The sequence below is a fragment of the Ambystoma mexicanum genome, chromosome 11 (assembly GCF_040938575.1).
Source record: "Ambystoma mexicanum isolate Mex_15411 chromosome 11, UKY_AmexF1_1, whole genome shotgun sequence".
NCBI classification, from domain to species: domain Eukaryota; kingdom Metazoa; phylum Chordata; class Amphibia; order Caudata; family Ambystomatidae; genus Ambystoma; species Ambystoma mexicanum.
Genome location: NC_090934.1, coordinates 597,853,943 through 597,867,447, shown reverse-complemented (window position 1 = coordinate 597,867,447; position 13,505 = coordinate 597,853,943). Strand labels below are relative to the sequence as shown.

At 49.2% G+C, this 13,505-nt stretch overlaps 1 protein-coding gene across 2 annotated transcripts in view; it reads left to right on the top strand.

Moving 5' to 3' along the window:
- The window catches only part of E2F8 (E2F transcription factor 8), a 490,718-nt gene that overhangs the window by 346,076 nt on the left and 131,137 nt on the right, over nucleotides 1-13,505 (top strand). For both annotated transcript variants that reach the window (XM_069623464.1, XM_069623465.1), the window contains exon 10: nucleotides 3,711-4,236. In XM_069623464.1, the coding sequence (XP_069479565.1) occupies nucleotides 3,711-4,236 (526 nt within the window). The remainder of the gene's footprint in view (nucleotides 1-3,710; nucleotides 4,237-13,505) is intronic.

The window sequence follows — 13,505 nt, the reverse complement described above, 5'->3', positions numbered from 1 at the left end:
AGACCTTTCCAGATTGCATGGGTGTGCTTGGAGGGATGGTCTGCCTTTGTCTGACTGACTTGGTTTGACATTTTCTTGGTGTGTGGCTGGGTGCTCTGTTGACTCTGTCTCAGGAGGGGATAAACGCAGAAACCCTTGCCCACTCACTTTGTCAACTGGTGCAACTCTACCTCTGCACTCTGGAAGGACTGAAACTCCACACCAGCATCCTCAAACGGCAAGAAGAAACCCACGCAGGCACTCCTCTCCCCTGATCCAGTGGGGTCATCTGAATCACAGCTTCTGCTCCAAGGCCTAGTTTTTCTGAAGCTCCTGACTTTTCCTGCATTGCTTGCCCAGTAGCATTGGGCCCTTTGCTGACATTCATCCCAGGACATCTCTGGTAAACGCACTGGTTTCATCTCCCCCGACTGGGAAGCACAAACAACCAATGCCCTTTTAGTTCCTGCAACCGCAACCAACTCTGAATGTGTGACTTCTACAGACTATTTGATATTCTCTCCAAGCCTACCCCATTCTCAGATGCAGAATGCTGTGCTAGAGGATAATATGGAAACCTTGCATTGACTACTCTAACCGACCGCACAAAACACCCCTTTCCACTCCTCATCGACCTGCAAATCACCAAATCGTGAATTATTGACCTTCCCAATGATTTTATGGTGCCTCCTACACCGATGCTGTAGCTGGAACCTAAGATAGTTGCCAAACAACATAAGCCAAATGACCGCCTCTGGAAACTGCCTGCTGCTGAACAGTCTTTTACTGAACTCTGAATACTGTTCTAACTGTTTCTTACCTGATCCAGTGTTGTCTTTTGGTTTTGCAAAGTTTACCTTCCTGTAAGTGTTGTGGTTTTTCTCTTTGCCTTTTCTTATAGAAAGATAAGGGGCCTCATTACAAGTCGGTAAATCCGCCGCCACCGTTGTTTCCGGACCAGCTGATTCAGAGTCCTGCAGACGGGAGGTGTCACTCCCGCCAGGTCAGACCTGGCAGGAGTAACCCCATCCGCCTGCAGGCAGACATGGAAACCCCGGTGTTAGGCAGAAACCTGTGCAGTTCCCGCTGGGACCACTGCAAAAGATTTAGGACTACAGGTGTTTGGCAGTAAACCCACTTGGTAGCAGTCTGTACCACACAGATTCACTTGGTAGCTGTGGCTGAGCAGACGTCCCTCAAGAAGAGTTAGGCAGTATACAAAGTATTCACAACAGGTCAAAAGAACACAATAGAGCAAGTAAACACTGACCAGAGCTTGGTGTAAAAGAGATATAATTATTTATTTAAAACCACATCTAGAAAAACACACAGGCACTAATGGTAAGCAATCCAAAAACAGAGTCACTAAAAGATATACACTCCCTTAAAAGAATATTAGACAAGTCTTAAGTAAAGCCCCACTTATTTTCAGACAGCGGTGAGCGCTTAACGCAGATGGCGCTCTAATAATTCGTTTTAAAAAGGGAGAGAAAAGCAGAGTATAATTTGAAACAGATCCCAACACTTTCATAAGAACAGAACAAGAGAGGAAGGCAAGTAAAACCGTGAAGTTAGAGTTCAGAGGGCCGGATCCACTTTCAGAGGATCAGAACGAAATGTGTCCAAGGTCACACGGTTGAAGTGCACAAAAGTCTTGAAAAGGTTCAGAAAGGAGTTGGACCAAAGAAAGAGACCAGTTAGAGGGTCAAGGCAGCCAGCCCAGTCCACAAGGTTAAGGGATTATTATTACCTTGTAGCAATCTTTAGAAAGGGAGGCCTGGCGGACACGGTACCTTAAAGTGGTGAGAATACTGCAGCGGGGGCAGTTGTTCCTGGCAGCGGATGCAAGTCGGTGCTTAGTCCGGGGGAAGAGAAGATCTCGTCGGGGAGGAAGACAGGAGTCCGTTGCACTGCCAGGGAAGAAACCAGCCAACAGGTTGTGACCACCAGTCAGGGGAAGAAGCCTCTCCAGCCGGGAGATCTTCTCTGTCGTCGGGAAGTGGTGAGTCTGTTCCGCAGGGCTCCACCGGTGATGATGTCGTGGTAGGTCAGCTCAGCTTCTCGCTCATCGGATTCTTGGGTCCTGTGGCGACTTCTGAAGTTCCAGTCCCCAAAGCCCTGCTTTTATGCAGCATACCCCCATTCACTCAGCCTAGCTGTCAATCAAACATGCTAAGTGGTGAGCCGGCCGGCTCACCACTTGGGCCAATCACACAAGAGTGCGACTTGAGTTACCAAGGTAACTCAGTCCAAGGTCCCTAAACCCCCTCGCACACCCCCTGTGGTACCCAGACAGAGTGGCACCACTTTTGGAGGCTTCTGTGGAGAAGCCCGCCAAAAAGTGCAACAAAGGGCTCGACTTGGGTTGGAGTCACAGAAGAGAACACAAACGCCATTTTAGAATTGAGTCCTGGCAAAAAATACCAACCGGCGAATTAATATTAAATAAATAAACAGGCGGTATGTTTGAGGCTAAATAATTAAAGTTGGTAGCCTCGAACAATGGGAAAATCCCATAGGGATATATTCGCGGTGGAATATAAAAAGTAGTATCCACTGCCACCAGCCAAAACTCGATCAGGGGGGACAGAGACGTGCACCCTCGACTAACAGACCCCGGGGCATCCACAATATAATGGTTTGTACCGGTTTCTGTTAATAATATGGGACTAGTAAAGCCAATGGTGACGTTACATGCCCTGGGAGACAGTAGTCCGTCCCAGGGTATGGAGTCTATGGTGGGGTGTCACAATGACACCCCTGTGTCACTGCACGGAGGGTGCTGTGTAACACATAGTAAAAACACGAGACCCTATGGAGTAAAGGACCCCATAGCCCATAAAATACATTAACAGTCAAAGGAACACCATAAATCATGTCCAAGAGTGGGAGAAAAAGAGTCTCACTCTTGGCAGGAGAAAAAAACAAACTCCAGAAATCCAGCAAAGCTGCTGGGGGACTCACTAGGTTAGGAAATTCAGCCTAAAGAGAGAATTCTCCCTAACAACCGGCTCTGTCATTCATGGAACCAGTGTTTCCATAGTCCCCATCCCCATGGAGTCCTATAGGACTCCATGGGAATGGGGCTTAACAGAATTCCGCCTCCAGAATTACCGGGTCACCTGTGTTGTAATACCCCAGTGATTCCGGCAATCCCTGAGGCGGAATGGAATTACCGGTCTGGCGGCAGCCTGGCGGTTTTTCCAGCCCGGCTACTGCCGGACTCATAATGAGGCCCAATATTTTTATTTTTTAAAAAATAGTGTGTGGACATTATAAATGAAGTGTGGACTGTACCTGTTAACCACCCTAATCACATTCTGAGAATTGGTCCTAGGCTGCTCTGTCACACCTACCACTTGGAGAGCCATGTGAGCTTGAGGGAATCCCGGTCATTGCCTAAGTAAGGAAGATGCACCTAAAGACTCAAACAGGGCTTCGGTTAAGTTTCTTTAACACAGAAAACCCTTCAACACACCGCTTATCTTGTAACTCTAATTATCCAACTATATTTATATATGCTATAATTATCTTTCTTCCAATTTTCCATTTTCTCCAGAATCCACTTTTATACACGGGTTCAAGGAATTAACTGCCTTACTACAATACATGTTTGAAGTATATTTGGATTTTATTAGCTTGTTTGCTTATGCAGATTCTCATACACTTGACTTTACTTGCATCCTCAATTTGTCCTACGCAAATCATAATTGCATTTTCATTTTTTGCAGGGGATTGAAAAAGAAGATGAAACGGAACTGTAAATCAACATTTTCTGTTGAATCAAAATTACATCCAAAATCAAAGAGCACATCTGAGTCTCCGCCTCAGCCCCAAAGTCTGCTGCCTCTTATTAATAGTGACTTCTCCCGAGCAATGCCTGTTATACTACCTCACCCTCACTCTGGCACTTCATATGCCATATATTTACACCCCTCGCAGGCTGCAGCCATGACTACACAAAGCCCACGCTGTGAAGCACACTGTGTGCCCTGTGCAAATGGGACAGGGATTAAATGTTTTCCTGGCCCTGTTTCTGAAGTTGCACTTGATAACCCTGCAAATGGTGCTGAAGGTGCCAACAGGACCGCTCATTGTGTGACTAACGCAAGAAGCTTGCCTTTAACTTCAGAGGAGCAGGCTGCTGAGCATTTGTGCGTGCCAGGGAATTGTTGTAAGAGAGCCCAAACTCAGGAAGACATCAGTGCAAGCAAGCGGTTGAAGGGTGGTCCTGTAACACAAGATGACACATCGGGGGTAAGTGGATGTAAGATTATTGTAAAGAAATATTTGGACTATATGAGCAAAGTGTCTGTGTGCCGCAATGTACACCTTTTCCATGGCTGTCTGGCAGAAAACGTTTAGTCCTAACTTCGCAAACTGAAATTGATGCTGAGTGACACCTAACTGCATACCCATCTCCCCCAAACTCCTCCTTAAAAAAAAAAAGGATATTTTAAAAAAAAAATCCGTAATTATTTGTGTACAAAAAATCAGTTCCATGCAAAAACTGGTTTTGGGACTTTCACACATTGTGTGGGGGGTTGGAGGCATCCTCTGTTTAGACATGTGTGTCAACTTAACTTCTTTCCTCAAGTTACTATACAAGCCAGTCTCGAAACAATTTGGTTTCCTCACTTTCCCTCAGAATCCAGTCTAATCCATTGCCTACCCTTACTCACTCCTCTACTTTAAGCATCCCATTCCTTCTACTGCAACCCCATCCTGGTTCCCCAGTTTTAGTTTTCTGTGTTCCTATCCTAGGCCCTCTATTTCCTCCCCTGGCTTTTGGGCTTCCATAATCTATGGTTTGATTTCCCCGGGTGGGGGCACAACCCGCCATATTATTTCTCTGACAAGATACCAGTGCTGTTACCAAAATGGTGGCGATTGGTGCCGAATAAATGTACTAGAATCTAAATGTATAAATCACAATCTTAATATGGTTGTTCACCTTTCCCTCTGTATTTCTGAGCGTCTTGAATACAGCCTTCTCAAAAAGTCTTTTGGTTTACTCTTACATTTTCAAATTTGACAAAAGCTGCCAGCCATACCCTGTCCAAAAATACCATTTGAATGGATTGTGCCCTCCCACGTATTCCTCCTCTGGTATATCAAGTCTGCTTGCAGCTTGCTTCAGAACTTGTTTTAAGATCATGCAGCGTCGAGTCTTGGTCTTCGGCGCCCGCCATAGCGTCCCTTCATGACGTTGATGCTGGTATACGAAGCTCGCATGCTGACTGTTACCTCAGTTCTGTTTATTTCCGCATTGCTGCAAGATTATCAGGTCCCTGCGTAGAATCCTGCCGGAATCAAACAATAAAACGGGAAAATCCACATATATACACCATATTATTTGGACGTGTTAATCATAAAGGTTTAGAAAAGACCAAACCCAATGCTCAAAAGAGTCGTCATAAAGGAAAAGAAGGAATATACAGGTGTGTCTTTAGGATTATATAATTTTATTTTTAACATAAGGTTGATATAAATATTGTTAATTAGGATGCACAAAGATCAAGTGAATGACTAAGTAAAGTGGGATAAACATTATTAAACAGAAAACAACAATTGGAGGAGATCACATGTAATGAATTTTTTGTGATGGGAACAAAACAAAGCAGTTCAAAGAAATACTTTTGAGTAAATGTGCACCACTAGAATGAACTAACAGTGTCACTCCTTGGTTTAGAGTTAAATCATCTGGCTAATTACAAATGTGGATGCAAAAAGTGGTGTATGTATGATCAGAGTCTGATCAGATCTGATTTTGTTTATTTGCAAAGTCAAATCCTGCAGGAGCAGACGATAGTCCTCCAGACCCCTTGGTCCAGTCCTCCCAGAAGTGTTTTACTTACAACTACTGAGCTGACCAACCTGGGAGGAAATGGGAAGTGGATAAAATAACAAAATCAGGTCTCCTCCAACGTCTCAAACTCCAAAACTTCAGAAATCATGAAACCTGCAATAAATAAATCTATGGTTAGGCATGTGCTTTCATCCTGGTTGTTCCCTTAATTTCTCCAGCATGGGATCTGACATGGATTCACATGCTCATGAATATTCCCGGTCGTCGGGCTGGGAATCCACGGCAAAAGAAAAAATAAGTTTAGTTTCTGAACTGTCTTTCTCCTAACAACCAATCACTGAGCTCTTTGTCATACTGTCCCCCAACCAATGACTGCCCTCTACCTAAGTCCCTTCTCTGGCAGCCATCTTCAGATTTTTACCGCATGTTCAAGTGTTGGGAGTCCTTGTGCTTGGCTCTCAAGCTTTTACTGCGTTTTTTGCTTTTTGGAGGCGTTTTACTGTATTTTGCGAACAATCGAGCCTTGTACTCCATTGATCACCCTTCCGCTTAACAGGGACCTGTTTTCCGTATTCTTCAGCGCCCCTCAAGGGTGGATTTCGTCGCGTTTCTTCGTGGAGGCTTCCAGGATATTCTTCAGGCCTACGCTGCGTGCACTTTGTCGGAGGATAAGAAGGATTCCAACCCCCTGTTCAAACTTTGTTTTTCCGACTGCGGCTTACGGAATGTTTTCTCGGATGACAACCAATCCCAATGCCTGTACTGCCTGTACCTGATGCACAAGGCGGATGATTGTGCATTGTGCCTGGAATTCTCAACACGCACATTGAAGGACAAGCGTAAGTGGCTGAATGAGTGGCTGCAGACCAAGGCCTCTGCACTGGGGGGGGGAGGGGGCAGGAGCATGCCTCTCCCGGGAACGCTGAGCAGGCTTCTAAGTCTTTTGAGGGTGCCCCTCCAGTGGGGCTCCAACAAAAGGCCAAACACTGCGAGTCCACTGCGACCAGGAGCGCCGTTGCAGCGGGCTCATCGGCGGCCAGGGCGTGTCCGACGTCTCCAGCAACTTCAGTCACCAGTCAATGCTCAGGAACTTTGTCCAAGAGGAAATCGGACCATCCAGGCAAACTCGAGGTGACTCTGGAAATGGGCAAGGAGAAGTTCAGCCATTCTGGCTTCGACAGAGTAGGCCAAGGGGGACCGAGGCGCCGACTCTCCCCCTAAGGAGAAGGCCAAGCAGGACAAGGCGTACGGGGCGGCCACGAAAACCAAGCGGGACAAAGAACCAGTCCTGACCCTGAAGGCCCAGGTTCACCCGACAAAGGCCTCGCCTTCCATTGAGGTGGTGGTGGTGTCCCTGCCAGGAGGGAGTCTTCATTCCAGCCCATTGAGAAGACCCCAGAGAAGAAGATGCCGGGGAATCTCCCCGAGAACGTCCCCTCTGGATGCAAAGAAAGGGGGGGGGGGGTGCAGAAGTCCTCCAAGGCATGGATATCTCCTACGCCGAGGTTGCCGACAATGATACCGTCGAGGAATGCGACAGAGCCGCAGGTCGACGAGGGCCTTGGCTCTCTGCCTGCACCCCAGCTTTCCATTCCACCTCCGCCTTAGCTGCTGCCTAGAGACCTCTCCGTGGACATTCTTTCTACGCTACATACATTGGTCTCCGAGATACAGATGAGGATACCTATTGCACCAACGGCCCCTCCCGCAGCGCTGGTGACAGCCGACCCTTTGGCGACAGGGGAACCGTTGCCCAAGAGGAAGGGGCACCCACTGCCTCCTTGCCGCCCTTCGCCGCCCTCTCCTCCCCAGAGGGATGAGACAGGGCCTGACATGACAGGACAGGCACGGACGATGGTTGGGTGGGGGACCTCCCATCACCGCCTCCCAGATCCTCCCCACCGGACGAGATGGGCTTGTTCCGCGAGATGATCTCCAGAGCTCTTCCAGCTCGCTCCAGACTAGGAGGGCTTCTTAAACCAGTGCCGCGAGGCGGAGAGAAAGACAATCTTTTCCGTCCCACTCTTGGATGACATTTGAGACGAAGGCCTGTCTCTCTTGAAGAACCCTTCTCCGGCCTTGGCAAAGAGGGATCGCCTTGAGAAGAAATAAAGGGTGCCGGCGGCCAAGAAGAAGTCATCGGGTGCTTTCTCCTCGGCAGCGTCCACTCTCCGGACAGCGAGGAGGAGAAGTTAGATGCCACGGGATGACCATCGAGGCCGCCAACGCTCTTGCTATCGTAGCACGCTATGACCGAGAGCTGTGGTTCAAGATCGCTCCCTTCCTGGACTTCCTCCCTGCAGAAAAGAGGTTGGAAGCATTGGAAATTCTGCAAGAAAGCGAGGTGGCATCGGACCACGCCATCATGGTGGCCACGGACATCGCCAACGCGGGGTTCCGCCAGATGGACAACAGCGTTTGCCTTTGTCGTCGGCTGGCTCGAGGCCACCAACTTTTGACCGGACATCCAGGCGAAGGTTTTGGACATGCTCTTTGACGGAGACAGTCTTTTTGGGATGAGTCTCTACAGGCCATCAAGGCGAATACAGAGACGGCACGTGCCCTGGGCACGCTACAGCAGCAATGGCCGTCCTTTCGATCCCCAGGCGGCAAGTCTCTCTGTTCTTTCAAGGATTACGGCGGAAGTTCCTCTTCGGACCGCCAGCCCTCCCGCTTCTCTGCCCAGGAGACCAGCAGGGGCCATTCCAAGGCTTTCGGAGGAGGACATAGTCATCGCCAGGGACCCCAAGGCGGCCTGTTGACGTCCAAGCAAGAATGAACCGGCCGTGACGTCGGGCCCCCTCCCATGCACCCGCTGGGAGGCCGGCTGCCGAAATTAGTCGGCTTGTGGTAGACCATCTTCACCGACAGTTGGGTGCTGGATGCTCTCGCCCACGGACACACCCTGGAGTTTCAACGGAAGTGTCCCCAAATACCACCGGTGGCCCGTCTGGAAAACCATGTCCCTCAGCTGCTGAAGGTTCAGGCCATGCTAAAGAAAGGGACGATAGAGCTTGTCCCAAAGCAGCTCCAGAGTGTACTCTAGGTACTTCCTCGTGAGAAACAAGACCGGGGGCTGGAGACCCATTCCCGACCTCTGACGACTAAACAAATACATCAAGTCGCAGAAGTTCCGAATGGTCACTCCAACACATGCTCGGACAGCTAGAAGAAGGAGACTTTCTGTTGTCGTTGGACCTTGAGGATGCATACTTCCACATCCCAATTCACAAGGGACACTGCAAGTTTCTGCGCTTTGTTGTTCAGGGGAAGCATTACCAATTCAAGGCCCTTCCCTTCGGATTGAAGTCTGCGCCAAGGGTCTTCACCAAGTGCCTGGCGCCGCATCTGCGACTACAAGGGATCCACATCTACCCTTACTTGGATGACTGGCTTATCCGGGCTAGCTCAAGGAGCATCGCCGTCGACCACACAGCAAGGACTGTCTGCCTTCTGACGGATCTGGGGTGCTCTGTGAATTATGCAAAGTCCTGCTTGACTCCATCGCAGGACCCGCTGTTCCTGGGATCCCGGCTCTGGGTAAGCTGCAACGGCCTCATGCATTTATCTCATCCGACTTTGCAGGCTACAGATGCAGCCACTGCAGGAGTTCCTCGACGCCCGTTGGATTCAAGTGTCCGGAAGCTTCCAGGACAAGATCGCTCTTGACGAGGGGTTCAGTCGGGCGATAAGATGGTGCTGCGTGCGCTCTCATCTGATCGGAGGGCCCCACCACATCAGGAGACGGTAATGACAGACGCCTCCCTGGAGGTATGGGTAGCCCACACTGGAAGTCTTCACGCCAGAGGCCTGTTGCTGCCGGAGGAAAAGACGTTGCACAGCAACGTTCTGGAGCTGCGGGCAGTGTTTTGGGCCCTCAAATCATTCCTGCCATCTTCAAGGGCAAGGTGGTGCGGGTCTTCACAGACCATACCACCATAATGTTTTACATCAGGAAACTGGGTGGCACCAGGTCCCCAGTGCTCTCCAAAGAGGCGCAAGACTTGTGGCACTGGGCCGTTGCCCAGGGGATGTTCCTTATCCCGTTTCATCTGGCAGGAGTAAAGAACACGGTCGCCGACTCCCTGAGCAGGGAGCTTCGCGCTTGCCACGAGTGGGAACTTCGGCAGGACCCAGTGGAGAACCTGTTCCTCAAATGGGGCAATCCCCAGATCGACTTGATTGTGATAGCTACGAACACCAAGTGCCGGAGGTTTGCCTGCAGGTTTCTCCAGCAGGGGACCATGGGGGACGCATTCTCATTCACTTGGGAAGGCCTTTCTCTGTATTCGTTTTCTCCGTTGCCGTTGTTACTTCGAGTCATACGTCAACTCAAACAGTGCCAGTGCCGAATGATCCTCGTCGCACTGGCGTGGCTGAGTCAGATCTCGTACCCGGACCTTCTTAGCATGTCAGCATCTCCACCAGTCAAGCTGCCAGTGGTTGCCAGTGAAGGAGGCACCATCCTTCAGCGCGGTCTTTGAACCTGAAGGTCTGGCTCCTGCAGCGCTAGAATTCGGTGGCTACGATCTCCTGGCAGACTGCAAGGAAGTTCTCGCCAAGACTAGAGCATAGTTTACTTTGAAATGCTACGGACTCGAGTGGAAGAGATTTGCTATTTGGTGTCGTTCTCAGAAGATTGACTCGCTGAGGGTCAAGGCTCCTCGGTTACTTCCATATTTGCTGTCGTTGGCCAAATCGAGGCTGGTCCACACTGCCTTCAATGTTCATCTGGCGGCTATCTCCCGCTAAACCAGATCCCCCCCAGGACGACCATCCTTGTGATCGCACCGATTGGTCAAGGAGTTTGTCAACAGACTATTCCGCTCGTTGCTCAATGTGGTACTTATTAGGCTCATGGGACCTCAGTTCGAGCCTATGCATTCTGCACCACTCAGTTTTTTGTCGTGGAAAACTGCTTTTCTCATGGCTATCGCCTCCGCACGACGAGTGGGGAAGATCCAGGCCCTCTCCTGTAAACCACCTTACTGGACTTTCCACGAGACGAGGGTGGTGCTGCAGACGCACCCCTCCTTCATGCCCAAGGTGCCGTTGGGGTCCCATCTAAACAAGCCCTTGGTGGTGTTAGGCAGAATCCAGGGCAGTTACCTTAGGGAGCACTACCCCAGATTAGGACTACAGGTGAGAGCAATAAATCCCCTTTGGTATCAGTCTGTACCACAAAGATTTAGTTGGTAGCTGTGGCTGAGCAGTCAGACTTATCTCAAGAGGGAGATGAGCAGTATTCAGGGTTGACACAATAGGTAATACAGTACTATGGAGCAAGGAAACACTGACCAAAGTTTTGTATTAAAAAAAGAATATATATTTATTGAATACACTTCTAAGTCAACACAGATCACAGTTAATAAAGTAAGTTAAGTTTAGTCAAAAGAAAAGCATATACAACTCCCTGTTCAATTGTAGACACGTTTGCGGTAGAGTGAAAACTGAGCAAAACGGCACAGTGAAAACCAACTACAAATGGCACTCTAACAATTCAACGAAAGGGAGGGAAAGTGCAAGTTAAGTCGAAATATCTTCAGACACCCCCTAGCAACAATTCCCTGAAGTTTTGTGAACAAGTAATGGACAGTAACACTTTAACCAAAAGACAAGTGAATGAAAACTGAGCAAAATGGCACTCCACAATTTAAAACAGTAGGAAGGAAGAGGGGTTTAGACGATTTAGGTGCATCAACACATTTCTCATTGAAAACTAATCTAGTGAGAGCAGATTTAACAAATCAGCCAGGGTCAATAGGCCTGAGTCAGTGGTACAGGGCCAAGAGATTAAGAGCAAAAATGTTCTTGTAGCTGCAGTCAAGTCTTTAGTAGAAAACGTTTGAAGAGGTAGATGCAAGGCGAAAGACAATGTTAAGAGAGGGCAGCCAACCCGAGTAGTTAAAGGATTTCAAACACCTTTAGGGCTACCACGGAGAAAGGGCGGCCTGGCGGAACAATGTACCTTAAATGTGGAGAAGTGGCTCCTGCGGTGGCGGTTGCGCCTGGTAGTTCCTGCAGGTCGAGGGGTCCAACAGAGGGAGAGGCTCTCGTCGTGGAGGAAGGTTCGAGTCGCTGCACTACCCAGGGATGAAACCAGCCGCGGTACTGCCAAACAAAGTTTAAAAGGTACGCTCCTTTTAATCACGATCCGGTCTCCAAGTGCGGGGCACTGTCGATTCAACCAAGGCAGGTCCAAGGAAGCGATGGGCGAACTGGTTGACCCCACCGGCTCAAGGGAAGGAGGCACTTCGCTGAAGATCTCCTCTCGTCGTGTGGAAGAAAAGTGGTGAGACGATCCGGCAGGGCTTCACCGGTGGTGTAGATGCTGAAGATGTCTCTGGCTTCTCTTCCCTTCGGGTCCGTAGTTCCAGTGGCGACGTCTTGCTCTTCCAGTCCTCAGGAACCTGCTTTTATGCAGAAGGAGACTCATTCATACAGCCTTGCTGTCACTCACACAGTGGAGTGGTCTTCTTGGCGGGAGACCCTCCAGCCTATCAGGTTAGAGTGTGACCTGAGTTGCTGTGGCAACTCTGTCCAGGGGTTCTACTCCCCCTCCCAAACAATAGACCCACCCCAGACTCGGTGGCGCCGAAAGGAGGGCTTCTTGGCAGAAGCCTGCCAAAAGGACGAACAAAGGATCCCCGACCTGGGTTAGGAAAATGGAGTAAGACTCGAGATAGAAGTTTTATCAAAGTTCTGGCAAAACCTACCGGAGTAAAGTTACTAATAAAATAAACCGGCGGTATGTTAGAGGCTGTCAGTAAAAGTGGTAGCCTCGAACAATGGGAAAATCCCATAGAGAAATATTTGCGGTCGAATATAAAAGGTAGTAACCACTGCCACCAGCCAGAAACTTTGTAGAGGGGGACTTTAAGGTACCCTCTTGAAAATGAACATAGGGGAAAAACTATTAACCCCTTTGAGTACTTCCATATTAAGATGGGGGTTACTGGTTAAGTTCATAAAAATCGACTAGTAAAGTCAATGGGGACTTTACATGCCCTGGGAGACAGTAGTCAGTCCCAGGGTATGGAGTCTCTGTTTGGGGGTCGCTACGACACCCCTGTGTCACGGCACGGAGGGTGCTGTGTGACACATGTGCATAAAGATGGTTCCTATGGGTGAGAGAAAAGATCCCATAGGCATTAAACACAAAAATAGCCTAGAACACACATAGCAAAAATGCCTAAGAGTGGGAAAAAGAGTCTCACTCTTAGCAGGTAAAAAGATAAACCCTTCAAATCCAGCAAAGCTGCTGGGGGACTCTATAGGTAAGGGAAATTAGCCATGAAATGAGAATTCTCCCTAACAGGTGTTGCCTGTGTTTTTTCCGACGTCTTTCTGTCGCCAGCTGAAAGGACTTTGCACCTGATGTGGCTAGAGAGCTGAAGTTTTATGTGGCCTGCACGAAGAGTTTCCGGAAAACCTCTCGGCTCTTTGTGAACTTTGGTCCGATGAACCATGGGAAGGTCCTGTCCAAGGCTTCCATTTCCAGGTGTCTCTCCGGCTGTATGTCCTCGACTCTCAAGTGCTATGGACATAAGTGGAAGAGGTTCTCTGTCTGGTGCTGCGCACAGAAGATTAACCCTCTGCGGATTACGGCCCCCCAGGTGCTAAAGTACCTACTGTCGCTGGCCAAGGCGGGGCTAGCGCACGCCTCCATCAAGATGCACCTAGCGACGATCTCCCGCTACACCAGAACTCCGGGACG